General features: G+C 37.3%; 2 protein-coding genes across 3 annotated transcripts in view; one reads left to right on the top strand and one right to left on the bottom strand.

Annotated features, from left to right (window-relative positions):
• The window catches only part of PDSS2 (decaprenyl diphosphate synthase subunit 2), a 251884-nt gene that overhangs the window by 195815 nt on the left and 31884 nt on the right, over positions 1 to 24185 (top strand). Inside the window, exons 5-7 of one of the 2 annotated variants that reach the window (XM_063097191.1) lie at positions 15094 to 15267; positions 16205 to 16336; positions 17195 to 17280. In XM_063097191.1, the coding sequence (XP_062953261.1) occupies positions 15094 to 15267; positions 16205 to 16336; positions 17195 to 17206 (318 nt within the window). In that variant the 3' untranslated portion in view covers positions 17207 to 17280. Of the gene's footprint in view, positions 1 to 15093; positions 15268 to 16204; positions 16337 to 17194; positions 17281 to 24185 lie in introns of those variants that run through there. The other variant, XM_063097190.1, reaches the window with a different exon arrangement.
• The window catches only part of LOC134379123 (uncharacterized), a 245507-nt gene that overhangs the window by 196946 nt on the left and 24376 nt on the right, over positions 1 to 24185 (bottom strand). The gene's annotated exons all lie outside the window — the stretch shown is intronic.

The following is a 24185-nucleotide window of genomic DNA, read 5'->3' as shown; positions in this document are numbered from 1 at the left end:
AAGGACTGATTTTGCTTATTGGCACAAACATCTAGAACAATGCTTTGTATACAGAGATAAGCAGAGAGTTGTAAACAAATTAATAAATGGAGGAAATACAAATGTCTAATCAATGAAATGATTTCTCAAGTTTAAATGAAATGCCACTTTTTACCTATTAACTTCACAAGTAAAACAGTAATTCTACTCAATGGCAGGACAGTCTCAAACCTGGCTAGTCAGTGTGCAGATCAGAAGAACCTTTCTAAAACGTAGTTTGGTGGAATGTTTTAAGAGACTTTAAAATGTTCGGATCTAGGGCTGGCCCATGGTTCACTTGGGAGAATGTGGTGCTGATAACACCAAGGCCACGGGTTCGGATCCCTATACAGGGATGGCCGGTTAGCTCACTTGGGAGAGCGTGGGGCTGACAACACCAAGCCAAGGGTTAAGATCCCCTTACCAGTCATCTTTAAAAAAAAAAAAGTTCAGATCTATTGGCCATAGACTCCATTTGTGGTAGCCACCCTCTCAGATCACCCCCAAAGAACCTCCCCTCCTAATATTTCTTATGTTTTCCCTTTCCACATTGTGCAGGGGTTGATCTGTGTGACCCACAGTCTACAGCAGAAGTGATGGTATGTCACTTCTAAGATTAGGTTTATAAAATACTGTGAAGCTTCTTTCTTGGGTATGTTACCCTCTTGGATCACCTGCGCTGGGGGAAGCCAGCGGCCATGTCATGTGAGCAGCCTCATGGAATGGCCTGTGTGGTGAGGAACTAAAGCCTCCTTCCAACTACCACCTGAGTAACCCTGGGAGCAGATTCTCCATCCCCTATATGTGATGGTTGCCCAAGCCAAAAGCTTGACTGCAATCTCATGAGAAATCCTGAGCCAGAATCAGCAACTCAGCCATTCCTGGATGCCTGACCCTCAGAAACTGTGAAATAATAAATGTTTGTTGTTTTAAGATGCTAAGTTTTGGGGTAATTTGTTATGTAGCAACAGATAACTAATGCACCATGATAAGGAAATTCTTCCTAAAATGTTTTAGTAATTTGTTGATGTAGACATGTTTCTTCTTACAGAGAATTCAACAGAATGTTTTCAGTGGCAAAAAAAAGGAAAACCCAATTAAATAGACAGAAAAGTAAGGAAATAATAGGTGTAGTCATGCAGCAGGGATGGTTAACATGACAACTCGATAATGTCGAGGTTCTGTCTCTCTCCTTCGCCTCCTTAGTGTTGTATTTATTATCAGGCCGGTAGCAATTTGGCTACAGTAGTCCTCAGTATGTCTCATCACAACAGAGCAACATCCAGAGGAAACAGTTCCCATTTCTACTGGGGTCTCTTTTCGAGAATTTTTCTGGTAGACTTCCCTCATATGTCTTTGGCTAGAATTGGACCATGTACCTATTCCTAAATTAATCATTCACAGAAGCAGTGAATACCTGAACAAAATTAGGGTTTTGTTAGTAAGGGAGTGGAGGGAAGGAAATGGGTCCTGAGTGAGCAGCTGTCCTGTCCACAATAAGAAGCTGTCTTGTTTCACCTTTTGAGCAGCTCGTATTTGCCTACCTCTCAATGCCCACCAGCCACCACTTTACCTCATCTCTGCGCAACTAGAATACTGCACTCAACCACCCATGTCGCACATGTAGTCATGCCCTTTCCTGCTGAAAACAGTTTCCTAACACCTAAATGATAAGGTCCAAAGCTCTTGGCTTCTTATCCACCTGGCTAGTCTGGTCTTTTCTTCACTTTCTTCACAGTTTTAATAATGTAGAATTAATATTGATGTCCCAAAGTCATCCTCTACCTTATCTTCCTGGATAATTGCGGTTTATTATTCAGAACCAGGCTCGGCTAACAGTCCCACCACTGAAGCCTCCTTTAACTCTTCCTTAATAGAACTATTCACTCTCTTCTCTATACTGTAAGTATAGCTCTCTTTTTACATACCCAACTGCTTTATAATTATTTACTGTTTTCCCCCTGCTGAGCTTCTCCTAAAGATCAAGGAATAATGCCTAATTCTCAAATCCACAGTGCCAGGCATATAGTAAGCACACACAAAAATCCATTCGGTTGTATCTGTTGCACATTTACATGGTATGGCAAGCACCAGCCTACACTGCATTTAAAAGCAGGCCAAGTTTTCCTTTGGTGCTGTCCAGTTTGTTCATCTCAAAGACTTCAGTATTCCCTTCTGCCCCTACTGTGCAACCCATCCCGAGACTATCTGCTGCCCTCTAGCTGTGCAAAGCTTCCCTCATCCCAGGTGGTATGAAGGATTTGTGCTAAAAATAGTCTTCCCTTCTCCATCCTGACCCCTCTTCATCATGGCCTTTCCAATATACTCTAGCAAGAACTGACTAGTGGGGAGGGCAGGAAGGGAAGGGGCTAGCCAGCCCTAGACCAAAGAATGCTTAGGTTTTAGAATTTCTTAGCATCTCTTCTTTCTAATTTGTGAGTAAAATTTTAATGGTTCTATTATTATTACATAGAACCATTTTTTTTTAAAGTAGCTTTAGCAATACACATTTATCAAATCTTAATCTTTCCCATGATTTACATGGATATAAAGCTTCCAGATACCTACTTTACTATCTCCCATGTGATTAAATTATAAACCAAAGCAAATTATTATTTCATCCTATTAGATGATGTTATTAAAATATTATGCTTTTTCCCCCTCCCTTGAGATTCCTGAAAAAATACTTATCTACTGCTTCTAATCTTGTTACTTATATGCTCAAGACTCTTGGATTTCTTCAATGGATATTATTAAAAGGCTTAATTTACAGGCTTACGTGCTTTTTTTGATACATAGATGAAATATGTCATTCACTTTTAAATACAACCTACTTTTAAACTATAAAAGATATCAGGTATTGCATGTTTTTCTATTATGTGTTCGTCAAAATAGAATTCAATTGCTATACACCTGAGATTCATCTCTGCCACTTACTAGTGTCTGGTCTCTCAAAATGCATTCTTGAATCGTCCTTACCTATCAAATGGGAATAATAATATTTAAGATTTTTGAGGCTGATATAATTAAAGAATGTGAAAGTGTCATCATGTAATTAGCTCCCAGGAAATAGTAGATTCCATTCTTCTCCTTGCTTCCTTCTGATCTCTAAATGTAAAGATTTATTGAAAATTTCCTATACTTGACTTTTTTAAAAAATAAGACTGGTAAACTGTTTTGACTGTCTTGTTTAGATTCTCAAAATAGTTGAAAAGAGCAAAAAGACAAAATAAATGCTGGCGAGGGTATAGAGAAAAGGGAACTCTCATACATTATTGGTAGAAATTTAAACTAATACAGTCATTATGGAAAACAGTATGGAGGTTCCTCAAAAAACTGAAAATAGACCTACCTATGACCCACAATCCCACTACTGGGTATATACCCAAAGGAAATGAAGTTAGTATATCTAAGAGACACCTGTACTCCCATGTTCATTGCAGTACTATTCATAACAGCTAACAGATGGAATCAACCTAAATGTCTATCAACAGATAAATGGATTTTAAAAACTATGGAATATATGCACGATAATACCATTCAGCTATTTTTAAAAAATGAAATCCTATCATTTACAACAACATGGTTGGAACTGGAGATGATCATTTTAAGCAAAGTAAGCCAGGCAGAGAAAGACAAATACTGCATGATCTCATTCATATGTGGAATCTTAAAAAAAAAAAAAAAGTGGTTATTATAGCAGTAGAGAATAGAATAATGGTTACCAATGGCTGGGAAAGAAAGTGGGCCAGGGGTGGGGTACGAGGGAAGAGGTAGATTAATGGGTACAAAGTTACAGGTGGGTAGGAAGATAAGCTGTGGTGTTCTAGGCTGACCAGAGCTAATAATACTGTATTGTATATTTCTAAATAGCTAGAAAAGAGGATCTTGACCATAATCACCACAAAGAAAAGATAAATGTTTAGGTGATGGATAAGCAAGCTATCTACCATAAGTGAATCACTACAATATATGCATGTATTGAAACAACACACTGTACCCCATAAATATGAACAATTAAGAAAATAAATAAAAACAGGAGTTGAAAAGGACAATTCAAAGCAGACATTTAAAATGGTGAAATGTAACATTAGGTCTTGTCTCTCATCCCACCCAAACTTAGGTTGCATTTATAAAGATACTGGCCCATCCCTGTACTGGCCAGCTGCCAAAAAAAAAAAAAAAAAAAATTACTGTATAAAGATAGTGGCCCAGAGTATGAAACTGAAGTAGGAAACATGAAAATAGGAAGCATTTGCATACTTTCTTTAAAGCACTTTTAACTCCACAGATAGCTATCTTCTTAGTTTCCAAAACTCTTCTGATGAGTGAAAGATAGCAGTTTGGCTTGGCAGGTTCTAGGTGAGGCTTTGACATCTTCCAGGGCCAGTTTGCCTTTGCTCTGTGGCCATGCACAATACCTTTAAATCCTGAGCAGCCACTGTTACAAATGCACTTTGGTCTTATGTGAACAGATATATACAAATGTGTCACCACCATTAGCAAAGCAACTCAAAGTCCATGTTTCCCAGACAATGAAGTAGAACAGCATATTATGTATATCTGAGCAAAATCATCAGTGCCACTATCTCGGGCAAACATCTTGCAAGTTTCAGTTTTTTTCCCTGTGTTATTTGAATCAGCCTTACATGAGCAAAAAACAGCATGTGACAGTGAATAGTGAGACTAACATTTTTTTTTTTTTAGTTTTATTTTGTCAATATGCAATGTGATTGATTATTGTGGCCCATTACCGAAACCTCCCTCCCTTCTGCCTCTCCCCCCTCCCACCCAACAATGTCCTTTCTGTTTGCTTGTCGTATCAACTTCAAGGAATTGTAGTTGTTATGTCTCCCCGCCCCCCGGTTTTTGTGTGTGTGTGTGTGTGTGTGTGTGTGTGTGTGTGTGTGAATTTATTTATTTTTAGCTCCCACCAATAAGTGAGAACATGTGGTATTTCTCTTTCTGTGCCTGACTTGTTTCACTTAATATAATTCTCTCAGGGTCCATCCATGTTGTTGCAAATGGCAGTATTTCATTCGTTTTTATAGCAGAGTAGTATTCCATTGTGTAGATATACCACATTTTCCGTATCCACTCATCCGATGATGGACATTTGGGCTGGTTCCAACTCTTGGCTATTGTAAAGAGTGCTGCGATGAACATTGGCGAACAGGTATACCTTCGACTTGATGATTTCCATTCCTCTGGGTATATTCCCAGCAGTGGGATAGCTGGGCCATATGGTAGATCTATCTGCAATTGTTTGAGGAACCTCCATACCATTTTCCATAGAGGCTGCATCCATTTTGCAGTCCCACCAACAACTGCAACCTCGCCAGCATTTATTGTTCAGAGACTTGGATTTTAGCCATCCTAACTGGGGTGAGATGGTATCACAGTACAGTTTTGATTTGCATTTCCCGGATGCTGAGTGATGAGCATTTTTTCATATGTCTGTTGGCCATTTGTATATCTTCCTTAGAGAAATGCCTACTTAGCTCTTTTGCCCATTTTTTAATTGGGTTGCTTGTTTTTTTCTTGTAAAGTTGTTTGAGTTCCTTGTATATTCTGGATATTAATCCTTTGTCAGATGTATATTTTGCAAATATTTTCTCCCACTCTGTTGGTTGTCTTTTAACTCTGTTAATTGTTTCTTTTGCTGTGCAGAAGCTCTTTAGTTTGATATAATCCCATTTGTTTATTTTTCCTTTCGTTGCCCATGCTTTTGGGGTCGTATTCATGAAGTCTGTGTCCAGTCCTATTTCCTGAAGTGTCTCTCCTATGTTTTCTTTAAGAAATTTTACTGTTTCAGGGTGTATATTTAATTCTTTAATCCATTTTGAGTTGACTTTAGTGTATGGTGAAAGGTATGGGTCTAGTTTCATTCTCCTGCATATTGATATCCAGTTATCCCAGCACCATTTGCTGAAGAGCTAGTCTCTTCCCCAGTGTATAGGCTTGGTGCCTTTGTCAAAGATCAGATAGCTGTAGGTGTGTGGGTTGATTTCTGGATTCTCTATTCTATTCCATTGATCAGTGTGTCTGTTTTTATGCCAGTACCATGCTGTTTTGGTTATTATAGCTTTGTAGTATAGTTTAAAGTCAGGCAGTGTTATGCCTCCAGCTTTATTTTTTTTTGCTCAGCGTTGCTTTGGCTATGCGTGTTCTTTTGTTATTCCATATAAATGTCTGGATAGTTCTTTCCATTTCTGAGAAAAATGTCATTGGAATTTTGATGGGGATTGCGTTGAATTTGTATATCACTTTGGGTAGTATGGACATTTTCACTATGTTGATTCTTCCAATCCAAGAGCATGGAATATCTTTCCATCTTCTTGTATCCTCTCTGATTGCTCTCAGCAGTGGTTTGTAGTTCTCATTATAGAGATTTTTCACATCGTTGGTTAACTCAATTCCTAAGTATTTTATTTTTTTGGTGGCTATTGTAAATGGGCAGGCTTTCTTGATTTCTCTTTCTGCATGTTCACTATTGGAGAAAAGAAATGCTACTGATTTTTGTGTGTTGATTTTGTATCCTGCTACTGTGCTGAAATCATTTATCAACTCCAAGAGTTTTTTTTTGTAGAGGCTTTAGGCTGTTCGATATATAGGATGATGTCATCTGCAAACAGGGACAGTTTGACTTCATCTTTTCCAATCTGGATGCCCTTTATTTCCTTCTCTTCTCTGATTGCTCTGGCTAGTACTTCCAACACTATGTTGAATAGGAGTGGTGAGAGGGGGCATCCTTGTCTAGTGCCTGTTCTTAAAGGAAAAGCTTTCAGCTTTTCCCCATTCAGGATGATATTGGCAGTGGGTTTATCATATATGGTGTTAATTATGTTGAGATGCTTTCCATCTATACCTAACTTATAGAGGGTCTTTGTCATGAATGAGTGTTGAATTTTATCAAATGCTTTTTCAGCATCTATAGAGATGATCATATGGTCCTTGTGTTTGATTTTATTAATATGGTGTATCACATTTATTGATTTGCATATGTTGAACCAACCTTGCATCCCTGGGATGAATCCCACTTGATCGTGGTGAATAATTTTACGTATGTGTTGCTGTATTCTGTTTGGTAGTATTTCAGTGAGGATTTTTCCATCTATATTCATCAAGGATTATGGCCTGTAGTTTTCTTTTTTGGTTATATCTTTACCTGGTTTTGGTATCAGGATGATGTTTGCTTCATAGAATGAGTTTGGGAGATTTGCGTCTGTTTCAATCTTTTGAATAGTCTGTAAAGAATCGGTGTCAATTCCTGTTTGAATGTTTGGTAAAATTCTGCTGTGAATCCATCTGGTCCTGGGCTTTTCTTTGTTGGGAGCCTTCTGATAATACCTTCAATCTCCTTTATTGTTACTGGTCTGTTCAGATTTTCTACATCTTAATGGTTCAGTTTTGGGAGCTTGTGTGTGTCCAGAAATTTATCCATTTCCTCCAGATTTTCAAATTTGTTGGTGCATAGTTGTTTATAGTAGTCTTGAATGATTCCTTGTATTTCAGATGAATCAGTTGTAATATCACCTTTTTCATTTCTAATTTTTGTTATTTGAATCTTCTCTCTTCTTTGTTAGCCATGCTAATGGTTTGTCAATTTTATTTATCTTTTCAAAAAACCAACTTTTTGATTCATTGATCTTTTGTATTGTTTTTTGGTTTTCAATTTCATTAAGTTCTGCTCTGATCTTAATGATTTCTTTCCATCTGCTAACTTTAGGTTTGGATTGTTCTTGTTTTTCTAGTTCTTTAAGGTGAAGTGTTAGGTTGTTCACTTGCCATCTTTTCATTCTTCTGAGGTGAGCATTTAGTGCAATAAATATCCCCCTTAATCCTGCTTTTGCAGTATCCCACAGGTTTTGGTATGATGTATCATTATTTTCATTAGTTTCAATAAATTTTTTGATTTCCTGCTTGATTTCTTCTTGGACCCATATATCATTCAGTAGAATGCTGTTTAATTTCCATGTGTTTGTATAGTTTCCAGAATTTCATTCATTATTGATTTCTAATTTTAATCCATTGTGGTCTGATAAAATACATGGGATAATTCCAATTTTTTTGAATTTGTTGAAACTTGATTTATGACCTAATATGTGATCTATCCTGGAGAATGATCCATGTGCTGATGAGAAGAATGAATATTCTGAGGTTGTTGGATGGAATGTTCTGTAGATATCTGCCAAGTCCAATTGGTCTAGAGTATTGTTTAGATCTTGTGTTTCTCTGATGATTCTTTGCCTAGACGATCTGTCTAATATTGACAGTGGGGTGTTCAGGTCCCCTGTTTTTATGGTATTAGTGTCTGTTTCCTTCTTTAGGTCTAATAGAGTTTGTTTTATAAATCTGGCTGCTCCAACATTGGATGCGTCCATATTTATGATTGTTATGTCTTCTTGATGGATCAGTCCTTTTATCATTACGTAGTGTTCCTCATTGTCTCTTTTTATGGTTTTTAGTTTAAAGTCTATTTTATCAGATATAAGAATAGCTACTCCAGCTCGTTTTTCTTTTCTGTTTGCATGGTAAATCTTTTTCCATCCTTTCTCTCTTAGCCTATGTGAGTCTTTTTGGGTGAGGTGGGTCTCTTGAAGGCAGCATGTAATTGGGTCCTCCTTTTTAATCCAGCCAGCCAGCCTGTGCCTTTTGATTGGGGAATTTAAGCCTTTTACATTAAGAGTTGTTATTGAAAAGTGTTGATTTATTCCTAGCATTTTATTGATTATTGTTTGGTTGTCTTAGGTGTCTTTCGTTCCTTGCTTTCTGATTTACTGTTTGTTTTCTGTGTTTGTTGGTTCCTTAGGTTGTAGATAGCTTTTTGTCTGTTTGTTATCTCTTCATGAATGCCATTTTTATTATGCTAGTGGGTTTTGATTTTTGGGGGGGTTTTATGGCAGTGGTAGTTATTTTTCAGGAACCAAACCCAGTACTCCCTTGAGAATTTCTTGTAAGGATGGTCGTGTGGTGGTGAACCTCTGCAGTTTTTGTTTGAGAAATATACTATTTGCCCTTCATTTCGGAAGGATAGCCTTGCAGGTTAGAGTATTCTTGGCTGACAATCTCTGTCTTTTAGTATTTTGAATATATCATCTCATTCCTTTCTGGCTTTTAGGGTTTGTGATGAAAAGTCTGATGTTAGCCTAATTGGGACTCCCTTATAGGTGATTTGATGCTTCTCTCTTGCAGCTTTTAAGATTCTCTCTTTGTCTTTGAGTTTTGCCAGTTTGACTATAACATGTCTTGGAGAAAACCTTTTGGGTTGAATACATTTGGAGATCGTTGAGTTTCCTGGATCTGAATATCTGTGATTTTTCCTATACCTGGGAAGTTTTCTGCCACTATTTTGTTGAATATGTTTTCAATGGAGTCTCCATTTTCCTCCCTTTCTGGAATACCCATGACTCGGATATTTGAGCACCTAAGGTTGTCTGATATCTCTCTCAGATTTTCTTCAATGCCTTTGGTTCTTTTGTCTTTTTTTTTTTTTTTTTTTTTTTTGGTCTGCTTGTGTTATTTCAAACAGCCCATCTTCAAGTTCAGAGGTTCTCTCTTCAATTCGGCAAGCCTGCTGGTTAAACTCTCTGTTGTGTTTTTTATTTCGCTGAGTAACCTCTTCAGTTCGGCAAGTTCTGCTGCATTTTTTTTCAGGGCATTGATTTCCTTGTACATTTCCTCTTTCAGGTCCTGTATACTTTTCCTCATTTCATCATGATGTCTATCTGAGTTTTCTTGTATCTCATTCAGTTTCCTTAGAATTATCACTCGAAATTCCTTGTGAGTCATTTCAAGGGCTTCTTGTTCTATAGGATCTAGAGCTTGAGAGTTATTATCCTTCGGTGGTGTACTTTCTTGATTTTTCATATTTCTGGTATCTTTTCTTTGATGTTTATTCATTGTGGCAGGGGGTTTCAGAGTTCACAAGTTTGACACTATTGACTGACTAAGATGTTGCTGTGGTTGCCAATTTGGTATGGCTACCTCAGTGACTGCTCAGTTGGCCACTAGTGCCTTGCGTGTGTGGTTGCCTCGGGTGTTGGGCCTCTCCAGGGAGCCACCTCTCTGGTCAGCTTGGACTCTGCTGGGCTGCTGGATCATGGGGCGGTACCACAGGGTGTGTGGTCTCTGCTGAGCTTCCACCTCCGGTGCTGGACTTCTTCCTGTTCCATGCACTCTCGCCCGGGCTGCTGGGATGCGCGGAGGCACTGCAGAGCATGTGGCCTCTGTAGAGCTTCCCCTTCCACTGCAGGATGTCTCTCTGCTCTGTGCATGCTATGCCGGGCTTGGGATGGAGCTGGGTGGTGGCGGCAAAGCCTACCTGCTACTGGATCGCGTGGCGGCAGCCCCCCCACAGGGTTGAGGACTCTATGGAGCTTCTATCTCCCTTGCTGGACGACTCTGGGCTCCATACGCATTGGCCTGGGCTGCTGGATCGCGCAGCAGCAGTGTGGTCCCCCTGGAGTTCCCGCCTCCCCTGCCAGATGTCTCCCTGCTCCAAGCGCACTAGGCCAGGCTGGGAATGGAGCTGGGTGCCTGCGTTGAAGCCTACCTGCTGGATCACGCAGTGGCGGCCCCACAAGGTGTGTGGTTTCTGTGGAGCCTCCGCCTCCCCTGCCGGACATCTCCCCACTCTGTGCGCACTGGGCTGGGCTGTGAATGGAGCCAGGTGGCGGCGGTGAAGCCTATCTGCCGGATCCTGTGACGGCGGCCCGCAGGGCATGTGGTCTCCGTGGAGCTTCTGCCTCCCCTGCTGGACATCTCCCCGTTCTGTATGCACTTGATGTTATGTTTTTATAGTTTAAATCGGTTGATTTGTGGGAGAGAGTGACGCTAGGGACCGTCTATTCTGCCATCTTGACTGGAAGAGAGACTTACATTTTTTAAAATCAATGTACTTCTGTCTGACACTCATTCAATAAGTATGTTGACATATATTACCTTTCTGGAAAAAAGGAAATCCCATCAAAAGTAAATATTCATTGAATGTATCCTTCTTTTATATATAATAAATCTTCAGTAAAAACCACACATATGTAAGTTGGTGCTGTAAGTCTATCTAAATTTATTTACTCTGACTACATTCATTTCTTTCACACCAATTCTATATATCTGACGTCTGAAGACACTAGTTCAGATGTGCTGATTACACCAGTTTGGTATTTTACAATTGTACATTAACTTTTCCTTTGTCATAGAGCATGCTCTCTTCGTACATATATAGCAAGTTGATGGAAGTGGAGGGATTTTATTTTGTTAGTAGCCAAGTTCGTAATAGGTAATAACTTAATGTTCAGGGAATAAATTTTGTGATTAACTTAGGAACAGAATTTTAAACTTATGGTTCAATTAACTTATTGTAGTAGATTTCAGGGGACCATAAGTTGTTTCTTGGTTATCCGAATTTTCTAATTTTTTTTTCAGTGATCACGTATTACTTGCATAATCTAAAATTTAGAAATGATGATTAATAAAATGTCCTAATCATAATAAGAAATATATAATGAACAAAACTGAATCTTTGATAATTGGAGATCCTACAATTATTATTCTAAATAGAATTATCTATATCTATATAGATGAAGATATAGGTAGAGACCTACATAATCTTTAGATATAGATATGTTTATGTTAATATCTCTATATTGATATATATATATATTCTGCGGACTGTGAGCTTCTTGAGGAGAGGCTACTTACTAATCATATCTATTTTGCTTTGCAGAGAGCCTGACCTATAATAGTACCTCAATGCATGTTTGTTGTATGAATAAATGAGGATGATATTCAAACTACAGAAAGTTAATTGAGAGTCATATAAGTTTTTTAATGTTAATATAAGCATTTGAGACCAAGAAATATAAAATATTATACTTATTAGCTTTTTTAAAAGACAAGTTTAAGGAGGTATATTTTATATATCATAAAATTCATCCATTTCAAACATGCGATTTAGTGATTTCTAGTAACTTTAGCAAGTGACGCAACCATCACCATAAATCAGTTTTAGAACATTTTTACGCCCACCCCTGTAAGGTCCCTCAAGCCCATTTACAGTTTCCACCCCCAGCCCCAGCAACCACTAATCTACATTTCACATAAATGGAATCTTAGAAAATATGTGGTCTCTTGCATCTGCTTCTTTCTCTTAGCATAATGTTTTTGAGGTTTATCCATGGCATAGCATGTATCAGTAGTTCCTTTCTTTTTATTGATGAATAGCATTCCATCATATGAATGTATCTACCCATTTTCTTTTAAAATTAAAAAAAAAAAATACAACTACTTAATAATGCAACAGATAAACACAGTTGTATTCATTTAGCAAACATTTGTTGAAACTTAAGTATGGCCTAAGTGATTAAAAAATATAAAGGTGACTAAGACCAGGTCTAGCCTTTAAGGAAACAGATATATAAGTAATCATACAATTCTGAGAGAAGTAAGTGCTATGTTGAAATATAAATAAGGTAATATTAATATAAAGAGGAAAAATGTTTGTGGGAGTATTTGAGAATGCGCCTCAAAGTGGTATTTGAACTAGATATGTTCAATTTGCTGGACAGGGAATGAGAGGAAATGGTATTCCCTTCAAAGGAACAATATTTTAAAATTCACACAAGTGTTAAAGTACATCTTTTATTCAAGAAACAACTCATTGTCCTGTGTAGGCGAAATACAGGCCTCAAAGGGAATATTTTGAGTAGCAAGTGGGGCTAGAAGTATTGCTTGGTAGCAAGAACAGGAAGGCCTGGAATGCTGTGCTGTAGTTTATCTTGATTGTATGGGCAGCAGAGAGGCATTAATGGAGAATTATTTCAGCTCTTTATTATGACCAAATTAGGAAGGATAGAGGAAGGTGGAAAAGAGGGAGAGATACCACAAGAAAGGTAAAAGCTTCAGCAAATATTTACTGCACACCTAATGCACTATATTAATGATTCAGCAGAGGACAAAACAGAGAAAGTCCTTGCTTTCATGGAACTTATATTCTAGTGAAGAAGACAAACAGTGAACCATTAAACAAATAAATATATGAGGGCTCCAGTAGTATCAAGAAAAAAATGTTTAAAGCAGCGTAAGGAGACAGGAAATGATGAGGGAGGAAGGTGGACTACTAAGGATAAGTTGAATTTTTAGCAGAGACCCAAAAGCAGTTAGGAATCTAGCCATGCAAATATCCAGGGAGAGTGTCTGATAGAGAGAACAGCAAGTACAGAGGCATGAAAGAGAAGATGTCTGGAGTGTCTGAGAAACAGCCCAGTGGCCAGTGTGGTTCTGGCTTGTGTTTTATTTATCTATTTGTTGGTGACTGGCCTTTACGGGTATCTGAACCCTCAACCGTGGTGTTATAACACCACACACCAACCAAGGGAGCTAACTGGCCACCACCTTGGCAGCTTTGTGAACAACATACTATAACCTTGAACATATTTCATTTCACATCTGTATAGGTTTATCTGTAGAATTGATTCCTGGATGTGGGATTCCTGGGTCACAGGGAAAATACATTGGTAATCTTGATAGGTATTGTGATGATATTTGCATAATAGAAATTGATATCCTATCAAGCTGATAGATATTGGATGATAGAAATTTCCCTCCAGTTTCCACTTCCAACAGCCATGTCTGAGATGCCTGTTTCTTTGCAGCCTTACCAACACTAAGAGTAAAACTTTGAGGGGGTCGGGAATTTTTTTTTATTATTATTATTGATCCAAAGCCACAAAATTAAGATGTTGGCAGGATTACATTCCTTCTGGAGGCACTAGGTGAAAATCCTTGCCGTTTCTAGTTATTACCTTTATTCCTTGGCTCGTAGCCCCCTCCATCTTCAAATCCAGCAGCATAGCATCTTGCAATCTCTCTCCTTCTGTCATTACATTACCTTTTATGACTCTGACCTTAGGTGGGGCTAAATCTGAGCTGATCTTTTAATGGTCCCTGTTTAAGTTTTCTTAATATTTTAAATTTTGTCCTCAAATAATGGTGAAAGGAGAAGGATTATGGTTTGGGGGGCAGGAAGAAAAGTGTTTGGGTCAGTGAATCCTGGATGGGTTCTAGGTAGTTTGAAGTGTCAAAGAAATACGATAAAATGAACACTGTTTTATATGTTTGCTTCATCATTTGTGTCCTCAGAGGGCCCACTATCTAGAGCCCAGCTGTCCAATGTTAGGCACTGAATTGTGGCTACTGATATTTTGTAAGCGTAAGATACATGCTGATTTTAAAAATGTAGTATAAACGAAGAATGTAAAATATCTCGTTAATAATTTTTGTATTGATTATATGTTGAAATGGTTATATTTGGGCATATTGGGATAGATAAAATATGTCATTGAAATTAACTATACCTGTTTCTTTTCACTTTTTTGAATGTGGCTACTAGAAAATTTTACATTGTACATGTGCCTTACATTATATTTCTGTCAGATAACACTGGTCTAGATGTTGTAGGTACATGTATACTTATTTACAGATACTACAATGATTTTCACAATTTAAAAAGATGAAATTAAGTAAGCTATAGTTATATCCTCCCTATGGCCTGTTTTTTAGGTGAATAAACCTTGATGAATACTATAATCTAATCATTCACCATTACAATGAGTTACCTCCTCTCCAATTTTTCTTTTTAGCTGTTTATAAGAGAATGCAGTTTCTTTATTATGCCCTTGATATTTTTACATAAGTTATATGCAATAGGCTTCTTGTGTTTTGGAATACCAACACTCAAGAACTGATGTGAATATACAAGGGAGTTAGTTTGGAGGTCTAAGTTTCTATTTTTTGACTTATCCTATAGAATGTATTTTAATAGAAGTTCCCTAGCACAGAAAAAATTTTACTTTAACATTTTTTTCACTTTTTCCACATTACCCTAAAAAAGCAGTCCTCCCACCTCCCCATCCTTTTTAGGTAGAGCTGAGGTTCAGCATCTTTTAGTTCTATCTTGTTTCAATAGCCTGAGTGTTTTGAATAGTTCGTTTCTTATTCTTTTATTCTTCAAAAACAGAAACAATTAAATTACTCTTAAAGCCTTTTTTATCTTGGCTTTTGTTGCATTTTTAGGAAAACTATATCACAGATGATATTGGAATATCAACTTGGAAGGAGCAGGCTTTTCTCTCCCATGGTGCCTTACTAGCAAAGAGCTGCCAAGCTGCAATGGAATTAGCAAAGCACGATGCTGAGGTTCAGGATATGGCATTTCAGTATGGGAAGCACATGGCCATGAGTCATAAGGTATTTGCACACCCTTTATTTTTTTCTAGTACTTAAGTAGCTAAAATGATACACAAGAAACCTTTTGCCATTTAATAAGCTGCTTTTATATCTCCAGAAATGTTTATTGTGTGCTTAAAGTCTATCAGTCATAGATGGTGATTATTATGTAATATAAACAGTATGATTGGTAAGTACTGTGTAATTTTATAAAGCTTTTTAAAATCATATTTATGATGTTTGTCTTTTCTTACCACCTGAAAGGGTTCTTGAAAGAACTCTTGCAAATTATTAAATAAAATGTAATATTGCCATTCACAGAATGGAAGAATATTTGTTATTTTTGTTATAGTTCCCTAATAGCTTCTTATGTAAAACAAATTATAGAAAGTTAATGAAATTCAGAAATATACTAAATAAAATTGAAAGCTTTAGTTCTGATAACTGATTCTTTTGAATAGCATATGAAATATAAAATGTCCCAAAATTAGCTTCTATGTTGTTGCTTTTACATATATGTAATTTTAAAATTTCATTTAATATGTATTTTTCAGATGTTACTTAAGTAACTCATGAGGGGAGAAAATATATACACATAATATAATATCTATATAATATTTCCTGATGAGTATTTTGCATGTTTTATAAAATCTTAGATTACTTTATTAAATAATTATATTTGTTAAATCTTTATCTAAATTCTTCCCTTCAACTTAAAAAGTAAAATAAAGGCTGCTGCGAAATAGAAAAGGAATTTGTTAAGGAAAAATAATCCTAAAGAATTTTAAAGGTTATTGTTAATCATCCAAAATGTTCTTTTGCTTATTGAAGTACATCTTAAAAGTACATTCCTGAAGCTTCATTTTTCACTGCATTAAGTGGTACTTTCTGAATATGACTAAAATATACTAATGTATATACATTTCTCTGATTTAACTCTTTTAACTGCTCCTTCTAGATAAATTCGGACCTCCAGCCTTTTATCAAAGAAAAGACCGGTGACTCCATGACTTTTAATCTAAACTCAGCTCCTGTAGTCTTACATCAGGAGTTTCTCGGAAGAGATTTGTGGATTAAGCAGATTGGAGAGGTAAAATGAAATTACTACTATTTTAGGTATCATTAGTAGTTAGTTTATTTTAGAACATAATTCCTCTTTCGTGGTGACTTAAGGCTATATGGATCAGCCATATACGACCATGTTCATATAACAGGTAAAATTCTTTCTTTATAATCTACATTTTTAAGAGGTAAAATATTATTTAAAATTTAGAGACTATACTATTGTGTTTTCTTTCTATCTGAGTTCTTAGAATACTGTAACACAAAACTAGTGCCTGTGGTGAATGCTAATTAACTCAGATGATTTTTTTTTCCTAAAGGCTTTCAAAAATTGGGCTATGGTAATAGCACCACCCTTTAACTGACGGCAATTTCCCATCTGTGGACTCTAGCGCAAGCTGCAGAGTTCCAGGAGCTCCGTCTGTCAGCTCATTGGGTTATTTTAGAACAAACTTGGACCCTGAATGAATACTCGTTCGAGGCATTATCAAAGAAAGAAAAAAAAAAGCATGGTGAAGTGGAAAGGGTACAGGGACTTGAATTGGGTAAATGTCCCATCTTTTGGGGTGGGGGTTGGGGGCAACAGATGAGAGGGAACTTTTTTGGTTTTCTTTTCACTCAGAAACCCTGATACAAAAAATTCTTACCTTTTTATCCAAAGCTTCATGGAAGTCATTTAACTTCATGGTTGTAATTGTTTGGGTTAATCTGAGGCTGTAGACATAAGAAAACAGGCACAGCTGAGGTTGGAGATAGCCACCATACTTCAAGCAGAGAGCTTAAGTGAATATCTGCATTCCAAAAGATAATTCCCCTTCTCCTAACCCTCTTCCTTATTGGCTCTCAAAATGCTGGCAGCAAGCTTAAAATCCCTCCTATTCACCAGGTAGAAAACTGAAGGATTCCTTTCTGAAGAAACTGTCAAACCCAGGAGAAAAGACCTGCAGATGTGGATGTTTGGGACCCCCTTAGTAAACATGTCACATCCATGAGAAGTCCTCCTACAGTGACACTCAGCCCTTGACAAGACTGAGAATGTCCAAGTGCACAGAATATCCAACTACCTCACTCTGAAGCAGAGCAGTTAACAGTGGACCACTGGGCATTTGAGAAAAACCTCCGCCATGAAAAAACAAGTAAAAAACAAACTGACGACAAGGGAACTTAGAGGAAACAGAGACAGTGCAAGGAAAGAAAGATGTTTTCAGAAGCACTACAAGCAGTGTATTCAACAAGATAAAATATTAAATTTATGAAATAAGAACAGATGTATAAAAAAGGACAATCCAAGAACAAGAAATCAGAATTATAAAATATAAAAATATGGTTGCAGAAATTTTTCTTTAAATCAAAACAAGAATGGAAGATACAAATGAGAAAATTTCCCAGAAAATTGAACAAAAACAATAGAAAATAGAAGAGAAAAGATAAGAAAACTAAGGGAACTCTTTCAGGAAATCTAACATCTATTCAGAGTCCCAGAAAGAGAAAACTGAAAACAGTGGTGAGAAAATTAACAAAGAAATTTTAAAAGAGAAGCATTCTGAGAACTGATGGACCTCAGTTCCCAAATTGAAATGGTGCCCTAAATAATGAATTTTAAAAGATCCACATCAGATCACATCATTGTCAAATTTTAAAACAATGAGGATGAAGAAGAGACCCTAATGCTTCCAGGAAGAGAAAGAAAACCTTTGTACAAAAGATCGAGAATCAGAATGGTGTCTCAGTAGTGACACTGAAAGCTTCAAGACAATGGAATAATACTTTCAAAATTCAAAATTGTTTCCAATTTAGAATTTTATGCCAGCCATATCATCATCAATTGTGATATTAAAGACAATTTAAAATAGATATATAAAGTCTCGAAAAACTTACCTTTCAAGCACCTTTTTTTCAGGGAGTTGGTGATGTATTCCATCAAGACTAAGAAGTAGCCAAGAAAGAAAAAGACATGGAATCTAGGAATGAGAGGATTAGACATGGGCAAGAGGCAATGGGAATTCCCAGGACAATGTGAAGGGGAGAATAGCAGACAACAGTAATAATGCCAACAACAATAACATTTACTGTGTGCCAAGCACCACTCTAATGAGAATTCTGAGGCACAGAGAGATTAACTAACTTGTGTACAGTCACAGAACTAGCAAGTGGTGAAGCCAGGATTCAAACCTGAGCAGTCCAGTTACAGGGTCCACATCCTTAAGTGACATGCTCTACTGTCTGTCATCCTAGCAAGTTCTAGGCTGATGACTATGCATCCAGGCCACACTGGAACAGGAAGACAGATATCTCGAGGAGAAATATCTCTAAGGAAAAAAAACTGAATGATAAGTCATCTAATATGACTGACCAGATTGAGAATTTAGGAACAAATTAATTAATTATAGGTACATAGGGCTGGCCGGTTAGCTCACTTGGTTAGAGCATGGTGTTGATAATACCAACATCCAGGTTTTGATCCCTGTACTGGCCAGTTGCAAAAACAATAAATTATAGATACATAGGAAACTAAACTTTTCAGTTACTATTGCTGCATAACAAATTATCCCAAAACTCAGCTGCTTAAAATAAACATTTTATTATGTTCATGGCTTCTGTGGGTCAGGAATTTGGAGAGGGCACAGTAGGGATGCCTTGTCTCTGCTCCATGATGTCTGGAACCTCAACTGGAAAAACCCAGAGGCTGGAGGTGACTTAATGATGCTGGGAACTGGAATCATCTGGAGGCTCCTTCACTCACACCTGGAACCCAGGCTGAGATGCCTAGAAGCCTAGGCTGCTGACCAACAAGAGTGCTCACATAAGACCCCCTCCATTCGGCTTGGCCTCCTCACAGCTTGGTAGCTGAGAATAATCAGACTTCACAGAACTCGAAACACGAGTGTTCCACCAAGCAAGGCAAAAGCTGCATCCTCCATTATGACCAGCTTCAGAAGTCACAGTGTCATTTCCTTGGTCTCCTATCAAAACACAGTCCCACCCAGAATGAAGGGGAGGTATCATAGACCTCACCTCTCCATGGCAGCTCTGTTATAAACCATCCACACTAAATGTATGCAATAAAATGAGGCACTTATTACCTGTGTAAAAAAATTTAAAATGTATAAGAAAGGAAATATGCCACATGGCTTAGAGAATAATGTTTATATAGCATAAAAATATAAATACTGAATATTGATTTAAGCAAAAGTGTAATTGAATGAGAGGAGGGTAAAAAAAAGTGTGTCTCTGGTCATGTGGGAGATCTAAATATTCTTTTCATGTAGGATCAATAGATAATGTCTAAAATTTAAAAATCAAGAAAGGACAATATTTGAAGGTAAATAGTAGAAGGAATAGCTAAAGACAGAGTGTTTGGAGAGTGCTAGATGGTTTTGCTAGAAGTTTTGTACTATTTGACTTTTTAAATACTATCCTATTTATTTTTACTTAAAAACTTTTAGTTGAAAAATTTACATACTTTGCTGTAGTAATTCCACCTCTAGGAACCTATCCTAAGAAAAACATCAGAGATGTGGGCCAAGAGTTACATAATAAAATATGTACTAAAATTTTAATTATAGGGCTGGCCAGTTTGCTCAGTTGGTTAGAGCATGGTGCTGGTAACACCAAGGTCAGGTTTGGTTCTGCATACTCGCCAGCTGCCAAAAAAATAAAATAATAAAATATTAATTATAAAAGAAAGAAAATGAAAATTGACCCATTTAAAAATAAGAAGGTTAAATGAAGTATGGTACAATGAGATATCACACAACTATTAAATATTATGTTACTGGGGTGTCTTTGTGTGTTTTTTGATAGCTGAACTGAAAATGTATATACAGATGGTGTTAGTAGCTCTAATTGAGTTACATTAGAATACATTGCTGATTTGCATTTTGGTTGAAAGGATCCAGCTGAATATGTTAAATGAAAGCTACCAACTCTCCCTTGGATATTCATGTGTGTGTGTGTGTGTGTGTGTGTGTGTGTGTGTGTGTGTGTGTGTGTCTGTCTGTCTGTCTGTCTGTCTGTCTGTCTGTCTGCCTGCCTATGTATGTATATGTTTGTAGGAGTGACATAGATATGAATTTTAAAGAAACTACAGAAAAGGGATGTGTTTAACTCTTTCACATTTCTTTGCAAATGTACAAAGTTGTAAATGTAGACAACATGAGCAGTCCAGGGTTTTCTAAATAGGTGGTGAAATATCCCAAATTATTATTCCCAACTTGATTTTAGATTCAAATGGCTGGCCTTTCAAAAAAAACCTTTGCCTTAGGCAGTACTCAAGCAAATCAAATAGACCTTGTCTATAGATCAGTCAACGCTGAGATGATGTCCCTGAGCAGCTGATATTCCCACCCTCCAAACTAGATGCCCTGTGGTCATGTCTAAATCCTCATCCTTCAGAAAAGACTGGTAGTTTGTCGCCCACCATAATACCCTGTCAGGCTGCTTTGGTTTGCTCACTGACTTCTGGCCCTTCTCCTTGTATCTGCATTTCTGAGTCACAGGATCACTGACACAGAAAAGATAAATTCATCCGAAACAATCAAGTAAAAAGTTAATTTCTGTCACGCAGGGGACAACATTGTTCCTATTAAAGATTCTACACTAGTTTATTTTAATCTTCCAAATTGTAATATGCTCCTTTGCTTATGATGGGGTTATGTCCAGATAAACCCATCATTAAATTGAAAATATCATTATGCATTAGAGTCAAAATGCATTAGATACACTAACCTACCTTAAATATGCTCATAACACATGAGCCTGCAATTGGGCAAAATCATCTAACAGAAATCCTATTTTATAATAAAATGTTAAATATCTCATGCAATTTATTGAATACTGAAAGTGAACAACAGAATGGTCATATGGGTACTAGAAGTACAGTTTCTACTGAATGTGTATCGCTTTTGGACCATCCTAAAGACGAAAAAATGTTAGTTGAACCATTGTAAGTCTGTAGATGTTTATGTAAAGTTCTATAAGATAATGATGAGTAAATGCCTCCTAGTTAGAGACAGGAGACGCAACTTGCATAACACTTGAGAGGGACATTCCACCCTAAATCTCGAGGTTGCTTGTTAATCCTGAAATTAGTTCCTGTTTTCTTTCCAATTTTTTCTTTTTATTTACTCTCCTGTGTATTTCTGTGATCCTTTCTTCCCCCTAGTTTTGAATTTGATTGCATGATCCTTAAGGATAATAGCACATACACCTTTGAATTACCCATAGTACCTGGCACAGCGGCTTACTTGGAGTAGTCATCCAATTAATATTTATCAAAAAGTGTGTGGTGTGGTCCTCATAGGGTGAGGCTGTTTGGTGGCAGCCCAGTTTTGTTACATAGACTCAAGTTGGTATAGAAGAAATGGCCCATGGAAGGCAAGGGTTTGGAAGGCCTAGATTCTAGTTTGGGCTCTACCAGCATCTGTGTAACTTAACCATATTCTTTCATATCCTTATTGTTTTCTGTGAAATGATGACTTTGAACTAGATCATTTCTAAGGTCCCTCTCAGGTGTCAAATAAATCTAAGAAATAGGTCTCTCAGGCAAGAGATGAATAATAAGAAAAATATTTATATCTATTGGAAATTTATACAAGTTTTGACACAGAGAAATAGAAAAATCTGGCTCCCAGTGATGGAAGTCACCTATCATTTCTCATTACCACATGTAAAATTATTTCCCTGCTCTGCCCAGACAGGTTTGTGTCCCATCTACCCTTTTGATTTCCTGCATGGAGAGAGTGAAAATTACTTACTAGACAAGAAAGCAAGGCAATCCCATACTCTTAGTGCCCGTTCAACATCATTGTGGAGCTAGGAGGAAAAGCACCTCTGAGCTTTTTCATATCAGGCCCTGCCATCTCCTCTCCAATTCCCCCTTGCCCCCCCAAAATCTTTAGGTTAGATATCCTTCTTCCATCACAACCATAGGCCCATGGGCATACATGCACACACACACATGTAGCCCACACCCTTTCACGAGAGGTAGTTAGGAGTGCCAGGCCAGACCTGAAATAGCTAAAAAAATATTTGTTGAACATTGTCTCCATACTAAATTCTACAGATCCCTCCCTACCTTAATTTTAAATTTAAATTCGTAGCTGCTGAAAAATAATGATTAGGTAAAAATACTGTTAGTGAATGGGTGATTCACCCTAGGGAGGTGAAGTCATTATTCAGTTATCATTTTGATTCCTAATAAAAGAAAGTAAAATCCTTCAGAGAACCACAGAGCTCTGACTCTCTCAGGGAGTCCAGGGGCTATTGCAGGTCAGCAAGCTTTATTTTTAATGATCCTTCTAGTTTTCTCCTGCCATTATAAGTCACCTGAAGAAATATGAATTATGATTTTATTTTCTTGGCTATTCCTGAAAGTACTGAAATGTCACTTAGGCTTGTGACATTCTGATACTGTCACAACCAGCCATAAAATACCTTAAGTATGCCACATATTACTATTGCTAAGCTATAACTCACTTGTCACTAGATATCCTACTATTACTCCTTATTCAAATAGTAAAACAAAGATTGCTAGTTGTATTAGTCCATTTTGTGTTGCTATAACAGCAATACCTGTGACTGAGTAATTTATAAGGAACAGAGGTTTATTTGGCTTACGATTCTGGGACAGCTGCATCTGGCACGGGCCTCAGGCTGCTTCTACTCATGGCGGAAAGTGGCAGGCAGCCGGCAGGTACAAGCAGATCACATGGTGAGAGGAAGCAAGAAAGAGGAAGCAAGAGGTGCCAGGGTCCTATAAACAACCAGCTCTTGTGGGAACTAATAGAGCAAGAACTCTCATTACTCCCCCCACCCAGGGAGAGCATTAATCCATTCATGAGGGATCCACCCCCATGACTCAATCAGTTTCCAACACTGCCACATTGGAGATCAAATTTCCACGTGAGTTTTGGAGTGGACAACACATCCAAACCCCATCACTGGTCAAGGCTGGTGTGCATGAAAATAACAGGTGCATATTCTTTAAAGAGAAGATGTACATTCAGAGAGTCTTTATTAATATGACATGTGATATACTTCTAGTTAAGACATTTTGAATCATTTCAAAAGGAATAATAACATTCTCTACGATAGAAGGTGTGTATAGTGTGTACATTTGAAAAGACTGTATGTATGACCATAAAGACTATGAAATGAATTTAGGTATCCTCTAAATTAAAATATTTCTTAAGGTTTTCTATTGCACGTAAGGAAACAAAGTGCTTGACTACAGGAGATATAGCAATAAATTGCCTGAAGGTTGTCTATGGCCGAGTAGAAAGAGGATAAGACAAATACTCAAATACAAAGAAATACTGTAATTAATGCCTTTTGGGGAGCTCAGAGAAATTTGTATACAGCTAGGAAAGTCAAGAAAGGGTTTGTGAAGTAGGTGATATATGAGAAAGCCCTTAAAGAAAAAGATCTTGATAGCAAAGATGGGAATGGGAAACTTCCTAGGCAAAGGAAGCCTTGAAAAAGTAATACAGATGGACAAGTGTTCAGTGTATTCAGAGAAACAAAAATATTATCATTTGGATGGAATACAAAAAACACGGGGCAGTATAAGGAACAGATTAAGAATTGCTCTGGGCTGGCCAGTTAGCTCAGTTGTTTAGAGTTTGGTGTTATAACACCAAGATCAAGGGTTTGGATCCCCATATCGACCAGCTGCCAGGAAAAAAAAAAAAAAATGCTCTGAAATAGTAGGTAACGACTACATTAAAAGACTTTGGTTCAAATAAAAACATGTACATGGATGTTCAGCCATATTCATAATAGCCAAAAGGTAGAAATAACCCAGTGTCTATCATCTGATGAATGGATAAACAAAATGAGGTATATCCATATAATGAAATATTGCTCAGCCATAAAAA

The sequence above is a fragment of the Cynocephalus volans genome, chromosome 5, assembly GCF_027409185.1.
Source record: "Cynocephalus volans isolate mCynVol1 chromosome 5, mCynVol1.pri, whole genome shotgun sequence".
Taxonomy (NCBI): Eukaryota; Metazoa; Chordata; class Mammalia; order Dermoptera; family Cynocephalidae; genus Cynocephalus; species Cynocephalus volans.
Note: the sequence above shows the minus strand (reverse complement) of the source record. Positions and strands in the feature narration are given on the sequence as shown.